The sequence below is a fragment of the Molossus molossus genome, unplaced genomic scaffold (assembly GCF_014108415.1).
Source record: "Molossus molossus isolate mMolMol1 unplaced genomic scaffold, mMolMol1.p scaffold_m16_p_11, whole genome shotgun sequence".
Lineage (NCBI taxonomy): Eukaryota > Metazoa > Chordata > Mammalia > Chiroptera > Molossidae > Molossus > Molossus molossus.
Window position 1 is genome coordinate 50,937,501 of NW_023425346.1, and position 21,324 is coordinate 50,958,824.

The following is a 21,324-nucleotide window of genomic DNA, read 5'->3' on the forward strand; positions in this document are numbered from 1 at the left end:
GTCTATGGGTCTCTCTCACATCGAAGTTTCTCTCTCTCCCTCTTCCTCCCTCTCTCCCTCCTGCTCTATCTGAAGTTAAATGCAAAAATGTCCTCAGGTGAGGATAAAAAATTAAAAATTAAACTGGCCTAGCCCTGGCCAGTTTTCTCAGTGGTTAGAGCACTGGCCCACGTACCTAAGGGTAAGTAGGTTTGATTCCCAGTCAAGGGCATGTACCTGGGTTGCAGGTTCAACTCCTGCCCTCAGTCGGTGTCATGTGGGAATCAACCAGTTGATGTGTTTCTCTCACATAGATGTTTCTCTCTCTCTCTCTCTCTCTTTCCCTCCCTCCCTTCCACTCTATCTAAAAATTAATAAAGAAATATCAAGTGAGGATTAACAAAATAAATAAATAAATGGAACTGCCTTATGACTCAGCAATTCCACTTCTGAGAATATATCCAAAGAAACCTGAAACACTGATTTGAAATAATATATGCACCATTATGTTCACTGCAGAGTTATTTACAATAGCCAAATCTGGGAAAAGCCCAAGTGCCCATTAGTACAGAAGTGGATAAAAAATCTGTGGTACATTTACACAATGGAATACTACTCAGCCATAAAAAGGAAGGAAATATTACCTTTTGTAGCAGCATGGATGGGCCTGGAGAGCATTATGCTAAGTGAAATAAGCTACTCAGAGAAAGACAAGTACCATATGATTTCACTAATTAATAAAATAAAATAACAAACAAAACAGAAACAGATTCATAAATAGAAAACAGACTGATAGCTGTCAGAGGAGAGGGAGTTGAAGGCCTGGGTGGAAAAGATGAAGGGATTAAGCAAAAAATGAAACAACAGCCCTAACCCATTTGGCTCAGGGTTTGATTCCCCATCAAGGGCACATACCTCGGTTACAGGTTTGGTCAATGGAAAAATATCCTCAGGTGAGGATTAAAGAGGATTTAAAAAAAGGGGGGGGGGGGACAACAAAAAATACCTCATATATACCTCAGACAACAGTATATTGATTACCAGAGGGAAAGTGGGTGGGAGGAGATAGAAGAGAAGAAAAGGAGGACAAATGGTAATGGACAGAGACTTGACTTGGGGTGGTGAACACATAATACAAAATACAGGCGGACATACCATATAAAGATGATTTGTTATAGAATTGTACACCTGAACTGAACCTGGGTCTCTCTGGTCCGCGGGCCAACGCTTTAACTTCTGAGCCAAACCAGGCAGGGCCATTTTTAATTTTTTTGAATCTCACCTGAGGATATGTTTTTAGATATAAAGATACAAATAGGATAAAAGAAAAAAAATGAAAAAAAAGATATATCTGCTAAAAATAAGAGAACAGAACTAATACATTAATATCAGACAAAGTAGACTACAAAGGAAAAATATGACTAGTTCTTTTATTTATTTATTTAAAATATGTTTTTATTGCCCAACCGGTATGGTCAAGTGGTTGAGCGTAGACCCATGAACCAAAAGGTCGCGGGTTCAATTCCCGGTCAGGGCACATGACATGCCCAGGTTATGGGCCAAATCCCCAGTGGGGGGCGTGCAGGAAGCGGCTAATCAATGTTCTCTCTCTTCGATGTTTCTACCTCTCCCTTTAAAAAAAAAAAGAAAGAAAGAAAAATAAATAAATAAAATATGTTTTTATTGCTTCTTTTAGAGAGAGAGGAAGGGAGAGGTAAAAACATTAATGTGAGAGAGAAACAGATCAGCTGTCTCCTGCACGAATCCCACTCGCCCTGGGAATCAAGCCCGCAACCAGGGCATGTGCCCTGGCCAGGAATCAAACCACGACCTCTCGGTCCATTGAACGAAGCTCTATCCACAGAGCCATACCAGCCAGGCTGACTCGTTATTTTAAAAAGATGATTTCTATAAATAAAAAAATAAATAAATAAAATAAAAAGATGATTTCGAAAGATGCTAATTCATAAAAAGAACAAATGTGAACATTTATACACCTAATAACAGAGCTGCAAAATATATGAAGCAAAGCCTGACAGAATTACAAGATATAGACAAGTCCACAGGTATAGTCAAATATAACAGTACCGCCCTGGCCAGTTTGGTTCAGCAGTTAGAGCGTCAGCCTGCAGTCCAGAGAGACCCAGGTTCGGTTCCCGCTAGGGGCATTTACCTCGGTTGCAGTTTGTCCCCAGCCCTGGCTGGTCGTGCAGGTGGCAGCCACTTGATGTGTCCCTTTCATGTCGATGTTTCTTGCTCTCTCTCTTCCTCTCTCTCCCTCCCTGAACAAAAAATAGAAAATGTCCTCGGCACCCTCGCTCAATTATTGACAGAATAGACAGAAAATAATCGATACTATATAACAGACTTTAACACCATCATTAACCACTTTAAGCTAACTGAGATTCTGCTCCAACCCAAGAGCATAATAAACATTCTTTTCAAGTGCACATAAAACATTTACCAAATTCAACCCTAATGCAGGCCACTAAAAGTTTTAAAAATTCAAGTTAAAGTATGTTTGTTTTCTGACCACAATAGAATCAGATTAAAAGTCAATATAAAAAAGATCCATGGAAAACTCCAAGTATTTGGAAATATTTCCATAAAACTCAATACTCAAAACAAAAAACATTAAAAGGAAAATTAGAAAGTATTTTGAAATTTATGAAAATTAAAACAAAATATGTGGGATGCCACTAAAACAGTACTACTTAAAAGAAAAATGTATAGTACTAAATGTCTATATTAGAAAAATCAATGACATCAGCTTCTACTTCAAGAAAGTGAAGTACAAATTAAATCCCCAAAAAAACAGAAGGAAATAATATGTGAGAACCCAACTCAATAAAAAAGAAACAGAAGCCCTGGCCGATTTGGCTCAGCGGTTAGAGGGTTGGCTTGAGGTCCGGAGAAACCTGGGTTCGGTTCCCGCTAAGAGCACGTACTTCAGTTGCAGTTTATCCCCAGCCCTGGTTGGATCATGCAGGTGGCAACCACTCGATGTGTCCCTTTCACGTCGATGTTTCTCTCTCTCTCTCTCTCTCTCTCTGTCCCTCCCTCCCATTCTATCTGAACAAAATGTGGAGAAATGTCCTCGGGTGAGGATAAAAAAGAAAAAAAAAAGAAAGAAAACTATAGGCCAATATCCCTGACGAACATAGATGCCAAAATACTAGCAGATCGGATCCAGCAATACATTAAAAAAATTATTCATCATGACAAAGTGGGATTCATTCCAGAAATGCAAGGCTGGTACAATATTCACAAATCAATAAATGTGATACACCACATAAACAAAATGAAAGATAAAAACCATATGATCATATCAATAGATGCTGAAAAAGCATTTGACAAAATCCAGCACCCATTTCTGATAAAAACGCTCAGCAATCTGGGAACGGAGGGATCACATCCAGACATAATAAAGGCCATATATGAAAAACTTACAGCCAACATCATACTCAATGGGCAAAAACTGAAAACATTTCCCTTAAGAACAGTAACAAGACAGGGATGCCCACTTTCATCACTCTTATTTACCATAGTACTGGCAGTCTTGGCCACAGCAATTAGACATGAAGAAAAATAAAAGGGATCCAAATTGGAAAGGAGGAAGTGAAACTGTCATTATTTGCAGATGACATGATATTGTACATAGAAAACCCTAAAGACTCCATCAAAAATCTACTATATTTAATAAATGAATTTGGTAAAGTAGCAGGACACAAAATTAACATCCAGAAATTGATGGCATTCTTACACAGCAATAATGAACTCACAGAAGCAGAAACTAAGAAAACAATCCCATTTACCATTGCGAAAAAAAAATTAAAATACCTAGGAGTAAACTTAACCAAAGAAGTAAAGGACCTATGTGCAAAAAACTACAGGACATTGAAAAAAGAAACAGAGAAAGATGTAAAAAAAGTGGAGGCATATACCTTGTTCATAGATTGGAAGAATTAACATCATTAAAATGTCCATACTACCCAAAGCATTGTATAGATTCAATGCAATCCCCATTAAAATACCAACGACATAGTTCACAGAACTAGAACAAATACTTCATAAGTTTATATGGAGCCAAGAAAGACCCCAAATAGCCACAGAAATCTTGAAAAAGAAGGACAAAGTAGGAGGGATCACAATACCGGATATCAGGTTATACTACAAAGCCACTGTAATCAAAACAGCCTGGTACTAGCCTGGTACAAGAACAGGCATATAGATCAATGGAACAGAACAGAGAACCCGGAAATTGACCCAAGACACTATGCTCAACTAATATTTGACAAAGATGGCAAGAGCATACAACGGAGTAAAGGCAGCCTCTTTAATAAATGGTGTTGGGAAAATTGAACAGCTCCACACACAAAAAAATGAAACTAAACCACCAGCTTACACCACACACAAGAATAAACTCAAAATGGATAAAAGACTTAAATGTGACTCATGAATCTGTAAAAATACCAGAAAAAAATGTAGGCAACAAAATTTCAGACATCACACACAGAATTTTCACTGATACAATGCCTAAGGCAAGAGAAACAAAGGAAAAAATTAATACATGGGACTACATCAAACTAAAAAGCTTCTGCAAAGCAAAAGAAACAACCGTGAAAATGGAAAGGCAACCCATAATATGGGAGAGCATAACTGCCAATAATACATCAGATAAGGGATTAATTTCCAAAATATATAGAGTACTCATACAACTCAACAAAAGGAAGACAAAGAACCCAATTTAAAAATGGGCAGAGGCCCTGGCCAGTTTGGCTCAGCAGTAGAATGTCGGCCCACGGACCAGAGAGTCCCGGGTTCGGTTCCCACTAAGGGCATGTACCTTGGTTGCAATTTGTCCCCGGCCCTGGCTGGGGTTGTATGAGTGGCAGCCACTCGATATGTCTCTCTCACATCAATGTTTCCCTCTCTTCCCCCCTCTCTCCTTCCTGTTCTATCTGAAGGTGAATGCAAGGGTGTCCTCAGGTGAGGATAAAAAAATTAAAAAAAAGAATTAAAAATGGTCAGAGGACCTAAATAGACACCTCTCCAAACAGGACACACAAATGGTCAAGAGACATAGAAAAAATTGCTCAAAGTCACTAATCATCAGAGAGATGCAAATTAAAACGACTATGAGGTATTCACCTCACACCTGTCAGAATGGCTGCCATCAATAAATCATCAAATAACAAGTGCTGGAGAGGGTGTGGAGAAAGGGGACTCCAGTACACTGCAGGTGGGAATGCAGATTAGTGCACAGCCACTATGAAAAACAATATGGTGCTTCCTTAAAAAATTAAAAATTGAACTACCATTTGACCCAGTGATCCCACTTCTAGGAATATATCCTAAGAAGCCTGAAACACCAAGCAGAAGAAATATATATAAGCCTATGTTCATAGCAGCACTATTTACAATTGGTAAGATTTGGAAATAGCCCAAGTGTCCATCAATAAATGAGTGGATTGCCCTGGCCAGTTTGGCTCAGCGGTTGGAGCATTGGCCTATGGACCAGAGAGTCCTGGGTTCAGTTCCCGCTAAAGGCACGTAACAAAAAAATAAAAAATAAAAAAAATAGATGAGTGGATGAAAAAAGCTGTGAAACATATGCACAATGGAACACTATACAACTGTAAGAAAAAAAGATCTCTTATCCTTTAAGATGACATGGAGGGACCTGGAGAATATTATGCTAAGCGAAATAAGCCAATTAGAGACAGACAAACACCACATGATCTCATTTATTGGTGGAATATAATGAACAAAAAAAGCTGATGAACAAAATAGAGCCAGAGACATAGAAAGAAGTATGGTTCAGACTGACAAACTTCAGAGGTGGGGGGCGAGGAGGAGGAATAAGATAAACCAAAGAACTTATATGCATGTATGCATAACCAATGGATATAGACAACAATGCTTCGCTCGGGACCTGGGGAGGGGGGTGGGTTAGGGAGAAGGGTGTGTGTGGAGGGGGAGAAACATCTAAACAAAAAGAAATTAATTGTCCAGTGGTGTGGCCCAGTGGTTGAGCGCTGACCCTAGCACCAAGAGGTTACCAGTTCAATTCCTGGTCAGGACACATGCCCAGGTTGTGGGCCTGATCCCCAGTTGGGGGCATGCAGGAGGTGGCCAATCAAGGTTCTCTCATCGATGTTTCTATCTCTCCCTCTCATTTCCTCTCCCTATAAAATCAATAAAAAGAAAAAAATTTAATTAAAAAATAATAAATAAAATAAAATGAATTTTAAAAAAAGAAAAAGTTGCCCTGGCCGGTTTGGCTCAGCGGTTAGAGCGCCCGCCTGCGGTCCGGAGAGACCGGGGTTCGGTTCCTGCTAAGGGCATGTGCCTTGGTTGCAGTTTGTCCCCGGCCCTGGTTGGTCGTGCGGGTGGCGGCCACTCGATGTGTCCCTTTCACGTTGATGTTTCACTCTCTCTCTCTTCCTCTCTCTCCCTCCCACTCTGTCTGTACAAAAAATGGAAAAATGTCCTCGGGTGAGGATAAAAAAAAAAAAGAAAAAGTTGGGGTATGTACATTATATGTACATAATATGTTTAAAACGCAAAAAAAAACTGCTGACATTAAATGTGTATCATGTGTACATTTTATTCACACAATAAAATTCACAACTATATATTAATATAAACAAATGTATAAATGATAAAAACCTGAAAACAATATAAACTTAATGTCAATAAATTTACATTTCTTCTCTCAAAAAAAATGCCATAGAGCAAGCTAAGTAATTCAAAATCTTTCTGTGAACCTGGCCTGCTCTTCTATATTTATAATAAAAACTTTTTTTTTATCCTCACCCAAGGACTTTTTTGCTTTTTTGCATTTATCTTCAGATAGAGCGGGAGGGAGAGAGGGAGGAAGAGAGACAGAAATATCAATGTGACAGAGACACATTGAGTGGCTGCCACCCACACGACCCCAAACGGGGCCAGGTACAAACTGCAACCGAGGTACATGCCCTTAGCGAGAACCAAACCCAGGACTCTGGTCCACGGGCCAATGCTCTTACCGCTGAGCCAAACCAGCCAGGGCTAGAATAAAATCTTTTAAGGGAGAAGAGAAAGAATCATTATTCAAGCACTATCTTCGGCTAAAGACTTATGGTACTGCCCTGGCCGGTTTGGCTCAGCGGTTAGAGCGTCGGCCTGCGGTCCAGAGAGTCCCGGGTTCGGTTCCCGCTAAGGGCATGTACCTCGGTTGCAGTTTGTCCCCGGCCCTGGTTGGTCGTGCGGGTGGCAGCCACTCGATGTGTCCCTTTCACATCGATGTTTCTCTCTCTCTGTTCCTCTCTCTCCCTCCCACTCTATCTGTGCAAAAAATGGAAAAATGTCCTCGGGTGAGGATAAAAAAAAAATAATAATAAAAAAAAAGACTTATGGTACTAAGTATTGCAGAAAGCTGACATCCTTTGTTGGCTTCTCCCATTTAATCTTGTTTTGTAGGTTCTGGAAGTTCCTAACAATTAATCTACTTACCTCTATTCAAAGTTGTAAACAGATAAACAGACAAGGCCAAACAATGGTCAGTAAACAACAACAAAAGAAAGAGTCCCATGTTATATTTAGTGCAAACTGCACTAATTCAGAATTTACCAAAAAAAGTCTCTTCACAGAAATCAAAATGGTAACAGAACTAGACTGTCAGGTCCATGAGTTACTTACCACTGACTTTCCAGCATGGACAAATGCTCAAGAAATATTTTTTTGAATAGAAAAAAAATGTAATAAAAAAATTTTAAATGGTGTGAGTCATAAATTCACTCATTTTACTCAACAAAATACAGGGACACAGGGGAAAAAAATGAACATTATTCCTATCTTAACAGAATTTTAATTTAGCAGGTAATTTAGCAGGTAATTTAATTTACCTTTAATTCAAAGGTAAGCTTGAGTTGACTGATTTTTTCTTTTAATCAAAAATGCTTCATTTTTTAAATTTAGCTTTTTGACTCAGTGCTTGTGTCTTCAATACTTTCATGACAATTTTCTGCTCCTCTCAGTAAAAAAAGCACGCTTGATCCTGTCACAGACACATTTTGCACACATGGATCCACCATAGGCATGTTTTTTCTTTTTAGACAACCTCATTAGAACTTTCGGTCTCACAGCTTGAACTCCAAGAACTTGGTGTGGGCACACACCATGTGCAGATTTTGGTGCTTTCCCAACCATCTTGGTATAAAGGTAAACAATTCTATTACCAGGGATTGAGGACAGCCTAGTTTTGTTAGAGGCTATATTGCAGGACAGCCTCCAAATGCTGGACCATTGTGAATGCCTGAAGTCACCATCCAGGAAGAGCTCTTATCTGACTTTTTTTATCCCCATCCCAGGACTTTTTCTATTTTTTGTTCAGATAGAGTGGGAGGGAGAGAGGAGAAGAAGAGAGAGAGAGAGAGAGAGAGAGAGAGAGAAACATCAAAGTAAAAGGGACACATGGAGTGGCTGCCTCCCGCAAGACCCAACCAGGGCTGGGACAAACTGCTAAGGGCAACTAAGGTACGTGCCCTTAGCAGGAACTGAACCCAGGTTTCTCCGGACTGCAGGCCGACGCTCTAACCGCTGAGCCAAACAGGCCAGGGCTCTTATCCGATTTTTTAAAAAATAGGAGTATCTCTCTTATTTCCTAAGAAGCTGTAGATCAGCTCAGACAGTTGGTGACATCCAGTATAAAATAAGCTCTGCACTAAGTGAAAGTAACTGAACTGCTGAATTAACTCTAAAGAACCAGCCCTGTGTGAAACTATACTGTCAACCCTCAGTAGCATCTACATTAAATATACTGAACAAATTAAAAGTATTAAACAACTTCATTTACCTGTACATAAATCTACAAACTCTTCAAATTTGAAAAACGATTCCATGGTTTTCAAATAGATATTTTCTGCTGCTTACCAGAAAAGACCTAATTAACAAATATTTACTGAATGCCTATTTTGTCCCAAGCACTGTTCCAGGTGCTGCCAGTGAAAAAGAGACAAAACTCCCTGTCCTCATAGCACTCACATACCAGGGGAGGGAGACAAGCATAGAAATAAATGTCACGTGAAATAGCCCTGGCTGGTTTGGCTCAGCGGTTAGAGCATTGGCCTGAGGTCCAGAGAGACCCGGGTTCAGTTCCCACTAAGGGCATGTACCTCGGATGCAGTTTATCCCCGGCCCCTGGTTGGGTCGTGTGGATGGCAGTCACTCGATGTGTCCCTTTCACACTGATGTTTCTCTCTCTCTCTCCCTCCCTCCCGCTCTATCTGAACAAAAAATAAAAAAATGTCCTCGGGTGAAGATAAAAAAAAATAAAATGTCACATGAAATAAAGTAAAAAGGGAAATAAAGCCTGGAAAGAAAAGTACAAGCAAAGAGGAGAGTGAACAAAGGGCAGAAGAATATTTAAGTTTACATAGATCAAGAAGAGGTCATCAAAAAGGGAACATTTGAGAAAAGCCTGAAGGAGATAAAAAAATCTAGTCATACAGCCCTGGCCGGTTTGGCTCAACGGTTAGAGCTCGACCTGCGGTCCTGAGAGACCCGGGTTCGGTTCCCGCTAAGGGCACGTACCTCGGTTGCAGTTTGTCCCCGGCCCTGGTCGGTCGTGCGGGTGGCGGCCACTCGATGTGTCCCTTCACGTCAATGTTTCTCTCTCTCTCTCTGTTCCTCTCTCTCCCTCCCACTCTACCTGAACAAAAAAATGGGAAAATGTCCTCGGGTGAGGATAAAAAAAAAGATCCAGTCATACAACTACTATCTAGGAATGAATACTCCTGGCAGAAGGCATAGTAAATGCAAAATACCAAGGTCCTCAGGCAGAAGTATGCCTGGTATGTTCAAGGAAAAAAGGTTCAAGTGGCTGCAGTAGAGTGAGCATGGTAGAGGGAAAGAGTATAACAGATGATGGAAGACTATAAGCTAGATCATTTGCAGCCTACAGGCAATTTGAAGTCTCTTGAGTGGTTGGAACAGAAGAGTGACATGATCTGATTTAGATTTTTAACCCTGGCCAGGTAGCTCAGTTGGTTAGGGCGCTGTCCTGATACTCAAAGGTTGCAGGTTCGATTTTCCAATTAGGGCACATACAAGAATCAACAAATGACTACATAAATAAGTGGAACAACAAATTGATATCTTGATGTCTCTCTCTCTTAAAAAAAAAGTCAATAAAAAAGATACACTGTGTGTTGTATATATCAAAAAGACTTTCAAGTATAAATACTAAATATATATTCAAAATGATTAGGTAATTTTAGGTGCCTTTCTTAATACCTATTTGTATTTTCTAATAATTTTTCAACAATGAGCATGTATTCTTTGCCTTTTATGAAATAATAATTTTAAATCTTAATATAATTTTAGTAATTACTTTTTAAAGAAACTAGCTGGGGCCTTGGACAGTTTTGCTCAGCGGTTAGAGTGCCAGCCTGCATACCAAAATGTCCCAGGTTCGATCCCCAGTCAAGCATGTATCTCAGTTTCGGGTTTGATCCCAGGTCCTGGTGGGGGTCATGAGGCAGGCAGCCAAATAGATGTGTCTCTCTCACACTGATGTTCCTTCCTTCCTTCCTTCCTCCCTCCCCCCTCCCTCCCTCCCTCCCTCCCTCCCTTCCTTCCTTCCTTCCTTTCTCTCCCTCCCTCCCTCTCTCTCTCCCTCCCTCCCTTCCACTCTAGCTTTAAAATGAAAAAAAGAAAAGAAACAAAATGAAATGAAAAGAAAGATGTGAGGGGGGAGGGGTCCAAAGAAAAAAATTTAAAAAAAAAAAGAAAGGAAAGAAGCCCTGGCCGGTTTGGCTCAGCGGTTAGAGCGTCGGCCCGTGGTCCAGAGAGACCTGAGTTCGGTTCCCACTAAGGGCACGTGCTTCGGTTGCGGTTTGTCCCCGGCCCTGGTTGGGTTGTGCGGGAGGCAGCCACTGGATGTGTCCCTTTCACGTCAATGTTTCTCTCTCTCTCCTTCCCACTCTATCTGAACAAAAAATGGAAAAATGTCCTCGGGTGAGGATTTAAAAAATAAAAAGAAAAGAAAGAAGCTATCTGGGAACAAGCCATGATTCTTTTATCTCCTTATCCACTTTAAACGCAACTGTTAATGAATTTTGGAATATCCTTGTTGATAAAAACAAAAAAAGGAAACTATTAATGATAGCTCTCCTGTTATTCAAAAGCAAGAGAAATAATTAAGATAAAATATTAAGGTAGATTCATAATTTGTCCTGAGCAAATTCACGTTATTGGATAATTTTGCTCTATATCAAAATAATGAACAAGGGAATTTTATTGTGTACCTATGTGAATTATCACTCACAAAAATCAATAACTTTCTTTTATCTAACAATAGGAAAAAATGTAAATACAAACAAATTGGTTTTGCAGGCAGGCTTAATAAGGAAAAATAACAACTATAAATTTATTTCATCTACCAAAATAATAAAACAAATCATATTATAAAAATTCTTCACCCTGGCCAGGTAGTTCAGTTAGTTAAAGCACAGTCCTAATACACCATGCCTGCAGATTCCATCTCCAGTCAGGGCACAAGCATCAACTACAAAATGCATAAATAAGTAGAACAACAAATTGATGTTTCTGTTTCTCTCTCTTCCCCTCTCTCTTTAAAAATCAATCAATAAATTAAAAAATAAAATTCCTGCCCTGGCCAGTTTGGCTCAATGGTTAGAGCGTCGGCCCACGGACCAATGAGTTGCGGGTTCGATTCTGGTCAAGGGCATGTACCTCTGTTGCGGTTCTTCCAGGCACTGGTTGGGTCATGTAGCAGGCAACCAGTCAATGCGGCTCCAAATCAATGTTTCTCTGTTTCTCTCTGTCTTTCTCCCTCCCTCCCTCCCACTCTATATTCTCAGGTGAGGAACAAAAATATAATAATAAAAAAATTAAATAAATAAAATTCTCCTATTTGTAAACTATAGATTCCAAAATTTCTGGACACTTCCTAGATTAGGCATAGATTTGTATATTGATAAATGAAGAAGAAGAAAAAAAAACCACCGATCTTGCATGTATCTCAAAAAAACTCCTTAACAATTACTAACTTCTTTTTCACAATCAGGTAAATATCATCAAGTTGTAGTTATAACTTTCTATTAACACATTTTAGAAAAAAAATTTTTAGAGGTTGAAGTTTAACAAAAACATCATCGAAAATTTTAACTACAGATGATTTTTTAATATCAACTGTTAACTGCATTAGTAACATGGAAAACTACTACTTACAACCTTGCTCTGCTCTACCTGTAGATTTTGTGTGTTCATATAGGCAACATCTGATCACTTCTACTGTTGATAATATATCTGAAGTATATTTTTATAATATAGAAACAATATAAAGAGTACAATTGTTTTCAGAAGGACAGTGCAATCATTTATTTCACCTTCACATAATATAACCCACATTTAGAATATTCTTATTTTTCTTAAATTTTTGGATTCTCCTATGTATAAAGCCAGCTATTTAAGAACACTGAGCAAAAAAACCCTTATCTTTTGTTATATATGAACAACAGATCTGTCCTTTTTCTGCTTTACAAGCAAAAATTACATTTCCACCAAATAAAATGAGTGTCAGGTTGGTTAACTTGAGCTAATGATTAGAGCATGATGCTATAATAAGGCCAAATTAACCATTTGGCCACTGATCCCACCAGTTAGCTTTCATCTATTGCAGGGTCAGAGGCAGCATCAAAATCCCTGCTGATCAATTATTTGGACTGCAAGGAGAGCAGGACAAATGTCCAGGTAGGTCAGCACAAATCACTATCACCAAGTTCTGTTTATCAACTTGACTGTAAACAAATCATGTAAGAAATGTCATCTAGGGGGAGAACACGAATAATATACCCACTGTATCCTAAAACAGATTATAACCGAAGGTAAAAATGTAAAATCTTTTTGGATGTTAAACTGAAGAAATATTTTTAAATCCAAATCTATATCTATTAATTAATATTTATACTTTAAATTTCAAAATGCCATCACTAAATTTTGAGTCCCACTGCTGATACAGAGAGTATATATGTATAAAAAGACACTAATCAGTGATTCCTTTAACCTCTCAGCTTTTTTTAACCACTACTTTTACCTTTATGTAACCTAAGAGGATCTATGCCTTGAAATTACAATAAAAATTATCTTCCAAAGAGAGACCTTTAACTCTTTCCAGTAAATGCTGCACAAGGCAATAGAATTGCCACTTCAGTCCTTTAGTTGCCTTTCCGCAAGAATGTGAATTTCCTGAGATAGCAGTTTCTTCCAGTCCTCCTTTCCACCTGAAGTACATTACAGAGCATAAACAGACACAGTATACAGTATTTATTAGCTCAAAAGAGCAGCTTCTCCTAACTACACTATGAAATTCTATAGACACTAGATATCAACCCTTGTCACAGTGCTAGGCCATAGGCCACGGACGACTTTTGATGAATATATTTAGTGGAAAATTGAGCAACTGAACCTTTGAATCTTTCCTACCCCATTCAGTATTGGAAAAGCAACCTACAATTATAGACAACAGTATTTTTGTATGAATCTTTGACCTAACACATATTCTTTCTTTTCCTACTAGCCATACTTTCAACTGCCTCTTTGGAAAGAAAAGCCTTGGATTATGTCTGGTTCATTCTGTAACACAAATATTCCCCACAAGATAATACAGAATTCAGTATATTTATAATCAAGTAAAATCTCACAATACCGTCCATGATTAACCACGTGGTCCTTACAAAATGTATGAACCAATACATTTTAACACCTTTTTATTCTTTTCATTTAAAGTAAGACTTAAGAAAGCTTCCCAATATCTTGTTTAAAAGGATGCCTGCAGAAATGGAGATCAGAGCAGAGAAATAAAGACCATAGTGTAGGAACAATTTAACATACTTCTCCCATTTCCACCTTTATCCCAAGTGAATTTAAATGAAAGGGAAAAAATGGAGGTGGAACCCATGATTCAGAAGCAGTCATAAAGAAAACAAGAGATGCTGAATTTGCAAACTATGCGTTTTTATCTATTCTTTCAAATCATTTTTAAAGAAGGATTTTTTTTTTTAAATCCACGGAATCTTTTGCTTCACCAGGCGCAGCTAAATCTCCTCTCATCTCATCTCATCTCATCCAATATCACCCCTGCCTCCATATACATATACACAGCGCTACCACTATGAGTCCCTGTGCCAAACCTACCATCACGGGAAAAATTAAACCATGACGATCATTTCCTAATGCTCTCTGAAAAATAGTCACAATTCTTTTCCCCACAGAAAAATAAATTACCTATTCTAACGGGGGAATTACCTGGGGGCGGGGGAAGCTTGTTATCACGCTTCTCCTTCTCCATAGGGAGGAAAACAGCAGTAACTTCCAAAAAGAGACAACTGCTCTTCTACTGTATCCCAGATTAAAAGCTAAAACACAAGCAACACCACCCCACCACCACCCACACAGTCTCTTGAGGCATTCACGTGAATAGAAAACGGAGGCATTTCACTTTGCAGTAACATGGACCCTTTTAAAAAATCCTCCCGAGCTTGGGGAAAGGGGGTGACCCATCAATTCCCCAACACCTCTGCTATACAGGGGAGCATGATTCTGTCAAATAGAAAATGCCGCTGTCCGCCTTCTCCGCCATCCAGAGCATTTGACTGGCACCGAGTGCGGGGGCGACCGAGGGCAGGAGAAGCGAAGAGGCAGGGACACCACACACCGCCTAACTCATGGCTTTTAAAATGTCTTCAAGCTACAATTTTCTCCAACCGGAGGTTTCTCACCCACTCACCAGGCCCAGCTCGGACCCACACCCCCCAATCGCCCGCTCAGTTGGGCCAAGTCCCGACCAAGGCCTCGGCCCCGCGCGCCCTACGCCCCCAGGCGCCAGGCCCCCCGGCCCGCGGGTCCCACACGCCGCTCACTGCGCCGAGGCCCCGGGTGCCAAGGCCCGGGGATGCATCTCACCTGGATGTAGTTGTTCTCGCAGTAATCCGCCACCCGCTCCAGATTTGTGTAACTGTCGAAGAGGGCCCGGCGGCCCCCCGGGATTTCTTCCTCCAGTAACATCTGCAGCTCCGCCATCTTCACATCCTCCTCCTCCTCCTCATACAGACCGCAGAGATAGCGGCGGCCCCAGAGCCAGGGAAACCCAAGACTGGGAGAGAAGGAGCAGCGGCCACGGCGGCGGCAACTCCGGAGGAGCGAGAAACAACCCCCGCGCGCGCGACAGGAGAGGGGGCAGCAAGGACGGGGGCGGGGCGCGAGCCAACTGCGAGGACGGTCACCGCGGCGACAGCCGGCCAGGCGCGCGCACGCGCGCGCTACCCTGTCTCCGCCCCCGGCCGCCTGAAAACGATTCCCACCCTCGGCCGCGCCGCTCGCCCCTCCCCACTTCCGGCGTCTCCTAGCGACGAAGGTAGTGGGGGCCAGGATGCGCACGGATATCGAGTGCGAGGTTAACCCTACTGCCCCCGCTGGCTGCAAGGCTCGGGAAATCTCCCCGGTGACTTTTGTTAGACCGGCGTGAATGCTTTACCTGGCCCCGCAGTTTCCCCGCCCGCGCCCTCCACGACACCCCCTGCGCCAGATCCTCAGCCTGGGGTCGATCGCCGGGGTCATTGGCCTGAGGGCTGTGTCAGCCCACTAAACTTACATGCGGCTTTAAGTGCCACCTTACTTTTCATTTTCCTCTTCATCTTTGACCTCATCCATCCTCTTTGGGATACATAAATACATTCCAGTATCCTAATCCCAAATTTCCTGCAAATTGGCTTTTTTTCTTTTCACTTGCCTATTAAAGCTGTTTATTTAGTCCGTCACTTGGACCTCCGTTTTCTGTGCTCTCCCTAACTTGCTTCCTCACTGACCACCTTTTTTGTCATTTCTCTGGTTCTGTCGACTTCACTTTTTTCTTTGCAGATTTGTTGGGAGGGCAGCAGGAATGGCACCAGGTGTTAGACTGGGCCAGGCTTCAGCAACCTTGGTACTTGAGTTCTGGCTAGAAAAGAATTCAGAACCAAGACTCTTATATCAGAGAGCATTTATTTATAAAATCACAGAGATATAAGTAATTCATAGAAATGGGTTTAGGAAACAAGTTACAGAGGCAAAGTAATGGCCGGCCTGTGGTGCACAGAAGTGAGGAAAGTCAGGTGACCACCCCTGGGAGAAGGGGAGTGGAAGGGCCCAGGAGTGCTCTCAGGAGAGCCTGCTGGCTGGGTCCTCTGTCCTAAGGGTTTTAAGGGTGGAGAGTTTAGGGGAGGTCCCAGGGGAAGATATCAATAGTATACTTAGCATCATTCCAAGTGTGTCCTTTCAGGGTCAGCACCAGGGCAGGGGGTCATTATTCAATGCAGTTGTTCCAGAGGTCAGCCTTGGCTGTGGCATGGTGTTGCTGGTCTGGTTTTGCTGCTTTTCTAGGCCTGGAGCTGAAATACAACTGAGGCCTAGATGTTATCTCCAGGGAGGAAAGGTGAGGGCATCCAAACCACTTAACCAGTGATATGCTAGGGGAGGAAAGGTCACCCTGGGGACAAGGCCCCACCCTACAATTCTCCTTTGCTAGGGACCCAGGTCTTTCCACCCTGGTGACCTTCTGTACCTGACCCATAGTCCTTGCTCTGTTCATGTCTGTCTAGCTGCCTACCACAGATTCAGTAAAGTTTCGGAAACAGGTTCACTGGTACTAATTTCTTTCCTCACTGGGCTATTACATGAGTAAAATAAAAGTTTGTGTGAAAACACTTTAAAAAAACGTTAAATACTACAAAAATTCAAAGTAGAGCATTTTGATCTTGCAGTTCTGTTCTTATTCCCCAGTGTATCTTTTTCATAAATCTGACTATTCCTCACCATGTAATCTTAAAAAACTAGAATCCCTGAATATCGCTGAGATATAAAGTCTGACCTTTTTTGTACTGTGGCAAGTCAAGGTTGACTACATTTGTAGTTTAGAATAGGATCTATTATTTCAACTCACGTTCTTGCTTTTGTGATCTCTTGTTCCTCCTACATTGATTCGCCACTCCCCTTTTTACCTATATGATGAGGAAACTATATTATACTTTCTCAAAAAAAAATCATTTCAATGCCTTACCAACTACAAATTTTTAAGTAATCTCTGATGTTATTATATTGGCTTAATAGTAAACATATTAGCAAATTGTTTTGAGTTTTCTGTGGAACGCAAATAAAAAGACACTGAAAATGTTGGTCCATTCCAACCAGTTTTACTCTTAACCACTTTAAACATATTCTGCATTAGTGCTTCTCAAACTTAAGTGTGATGAGCTTTAAAAAATGAAAGCTGCATGGTCACTCTCTAGAGATTCATTAGAGCAGTAGTAATGGAATGGGGTCGTAGTTATTTAAATGGCACATAAACTCACTTCAGGGAATAAGAAACTTATGAATAATCAAGTGAATGAAACAATAGATCAAGCAAAGTTTTCTTTTAGACTACAGATCAATGGATCGAAAGGCTACTGTTGAATTGTAAGATGCCCACCAAGTGAGTTAAACGATAGGCTCTTCATTACACTATTCACACCTAGCATTCTTTCAAACACTGCTTAGCAATTACCCCAATAAATTTTTTTTTTTTTTTTTTTTTAATCATCACCCCAGGACATTTTTCCACTTTTTGTTCAGGTAGAGTGGGAGGGAGAGAGAGGAACAGAGAGAGAGAGAGAAACATCAATGTGAAAGGAACACATCGAGTGGCTGCCACCCGCACAACCGACCAGGGCGCCGACGCTCTCTAACCGCTGAGCCAAACTGGCCAGGGCTAAAAAAAATTTTTTAAACTCCCCCGAGGGATGATTCGTTATCCTGGGAATCACTTTATGAGAATTCTAGTACTTTCTCAAATTAATTTGTGACATCCTCTTTGGATTTTAGCTTCCTTATCTGAAAAATCAAAGGGTTAAAATCAGGTCAGTTGTTCTCAAACTTTAGTGTGAATTGGAATTACGTGGAGGGCTTGTTAAAATAGATTGTTAGGTCCCACCCTGAGATTCTGATTCAGATGATCTAGCCCAATTTATATTTCTGAGTGTCCAGGTGATGCACATGAAACTGCCCTTCTTGCTCTGAAGGTCCATGATTTCAATTTCTGGAATCTGAGTATCTCCACTAAGAGGAGCTTTAACAGTTAGCAGATTCTAAGGACCCAAGGACATAGACACTTCTACTGCCACCAAGATAGTTTAAGCAAAAATGAGGGCACCTACAAGATCTATAAAAGTACATGTACTATGTGTATATATATTATCTGACTGGTGGGATTGTAGGGCTTTTTTATTTTTTTCATCCTAGTTTTCTAAAATGACCATGGATTATTTTTCTAAAAGCCCAGTGTGAATATTATCTCTCAAATTTAAAGAGAATACTTTTATTAATGCAGCCCAAGATGACTTTTTTATTTTCTTTTTTCTTTTTTTATCCTCACCGGAGGACACTTTTCCATTTTTTTGTTCAGATAGAGTGGGAGGACCCAAGATGACTTTTTAAAAGCAATTTTATCATTAGCTTGATTCAAAGTAAGCATTAAAAACTCCTACTTTTTGCCCTGGTCAGTTTGGCTCAGCAGTTAGAGCGTCGGCCTGCGGTCCAGAGAGACCTGGGTTTGGTTTCCGCTAAGGGCACGTACCTCAGTTGCAGTTTGTCCCCGGCCCTGGTTGGGTCTTGTGGGTGGCAACCACTTGATGTGTCTCTTTCACGTCAATGTTTCTCTCTCTTTCTCCCACTATATCTGAACAAAATATCAAAAAATGTCCTCGAGTGAGGATTAAAACAAACAAACAAAAAACTCCTCTTTTTACATATTGTCATGACAGGTGAAGTTGTTTTTTAATGTAATTGCAGTTCTCTATTTTTATTTCCAATAAGTTACACCTTGGCTTGTATTCAAATTTGAATATGAATGTTAAACAAGTAAAGGCCAACAAGAGAGGCTGATGGCTTACCCTATAAGCCTCACCCAAAATAGCCACTATCAATATACGTTAAATTTGACCAGTTGAGACTATACCCTGGACTCACACCTACCAAAGATTTCATCATCATTATCAGACTGGAGAGAAAGTGTCAAATTCTGCTGAAATAAGAATGTAGTATGTCTGTGGAATTCTCAATATATATCATCCTAGTAACTCTATCCTTAAATGAGGAAAGTAAGGTAAAGTACATAATACTTTGCCTGATAGTATGGGCACTAAAGAAATAAATGTTGTTTAGCTTAACTGTTTACATTGCTTGTCTTACAACATACAGAAAACAATACCCCTTTCACTCCAGACTCTCCTCAGATTCTTCCTGGGTACCACTGATGTGCTAATTACTAACACTGTTTATATCATTAACTCTTTGCCCCCCAAATTTTCAGTCTTTTAAATGACATCAACCTATCATCTTTCGTATCCTTAACATTAGTAAAAGAGTCAATTAGGATTTCTTACTGTATTTTCTCATACTTTAAAAATAAAATTTATTAGAAAAAATACCATCTATGGCACCTAAAGAATAATAGCAGTTGTTTGATATCTACACAACAGCAGTTCTTGTAATAGTCATCTCTTTTCCTGGTTTTATTTATTTTTTTAATCCTCACCCAAGGACATTTTTCCATTTTTTGTTCAGACAGAGTGGGAGGGAGAGAGAGGGAGAGAGAGAGAGAGAGAAACATCGACGTGAAAAGGACACATCGAGTGGCTGCCACCCGCACGACCAACCAGGGCCGGGGAGAAACTGCAACCGAGGTACGTGCCCCTAGTGGGAACCAAACCCGGTCTCTCTGGACCGCAGGCCGACGCTCTAACCGCTGAGCCAAACCGGCCAGGGCTGGTTTTATTTTTTTTAATATTTTTTTCTTTTTATTGATTTTAGAGAGAGAGGGAGGAGAGAGAGAGACATCGATGACATAGAACATGCCGCCTCCTGCATGCCCCACACTGGGGATTTGGCCCACAACCTGGGCACATGCCCTGACCAGCAATTGAACCGGTGACCTCTTGGTGCATGGGTCGACATTCAACCACTGAGCCACACTGGCCAGGTTCTTTTCCTGGTTTTAGATTAAAATGGAAACATTAAATAAAAACCTGCTAAATGTCTTCCTTATTCATGAAGATACTTTGGACTGTTTTGCTTTTTAACCTTGAGAATGTCAAAACTAGTTTTCTGGCCCTGGCCAGTTTGGCTCAGCGGTTAGAGCGTCGGCCTGCGGTCCGGAGAGACCCGGGCTCGGTTCCCGCTAAGGGCACGTACTTCAGTTGCAGTTTGTCCCCGGCCCTGGTTGGTCGTGCGGGTGGCAGCCACTCGATGTGTCCCTTCACGTCGATGTTTCTCTCTCTCTCTCTCTCTCTCCCTCCCCCTCTATCTGTACAAAAAATGGAAAAATATCCTCGGGTGAGGATAAAAAAAAAAAACTAGTTTTCTGGATGCTATATGATTTTATCAGGCAATACCAAATTGAATATATATGTATATAATTTTATATATACATAAAACATATATTTCAATGAATAAATAGATATGTGGATATATGTTTCCATGAAATTTAAAAGAATTCCTTTGTGTGCAATTAAGTTCCCTGTTAGAAATATCATGTAATATTCAGGAGAAATGCAAGCTGAGTTGGGTTTTTGTTTGTTTTTTTTAATCCTCACCTGAGGACATTTTTCCATTTTTTGTTCAGGTAGAGTGGGAGGGAGACAGAGGAACAGAGAGAGAGAGAAAGAGAGAGAGAGAGAGAGAGAGAGAGAGAGAGAGAGAAACATCGATGTGAAAAGGACACATCGAGTGGCTGCCACCCGCACGACTGACCAGGGCTGGGGACAAACTGCAACCGAGGTACACGCCCTTAGCGGGAACCGAACCCAGGTCTCTCAGGACCACAGGCCGACGCTCTAACCGTTGAGCCAAACCGGCCAGGGCTCAAGCTGAGTTTCTTTATTCACACAATGACATGGTTAACTAACTACCCATTCTCACCCTAAACAAGAAAAATAGTTATCAGTGATTAATATTTTCATAGTATTTATACACATTTCTGGGTTTTAGTCAGATTTAAGACAATCAGGAAATTTAAATTGATTATTAAGTGCATATACTTTGAACATACTAAATCTTTGAAAAAAGTGTTCTGTATATAATCAAAAGATAAATGGCTAAAATCTAAGATTTATATTTTTAGGCAAGCTTTATCATCTGAAATTTTGGTTTCAGTTTTAGTGATATAAACTGTGGTCTCATTTTAGGGATATTTATTTAATGGTTAAAAATGGCCCTGGCTGGTTTGGCTCGCTCAGCAGTTGGAGCATCGGCCTGCGGTCTGGAGAG

At 40.6% G+C, this 21,324-nt stretch overlaps 1 protein-coding gene across 22 annotated transcripts in view; it reads right to left on the reverse strand.

Moving 5' to 3' along the window:
* Positions 1-21,324, reverse strand: part of ABI2 (abl interactor 2) — a 183,063-nt gene that overhangs the window by 88,167 nt on the left and 73,572 nt on the right. For 17 of the 22 annotated variants that reach the window (XM_036253532.1, XM_036253519.1, XM_036253530.1 and 14 more), the window contains exon 1: positions 14,950-15,192. The exons of the other annotated variants lie outside the window; for them this stretch is intronic. In XM_036253532.1, coding sequence (XP_036109425.1) covers positions 14,950-15,066 — 117 coding nt within the window. In that variant the 5' untranslated portion in view covers positions 15,067-15,192. Of the gene's footprint in view, positions 1-14,949; positions 15,193-21,324 lie in introns of those variants that run through there. 22 annotated transcript variants of the gene reach the window in all.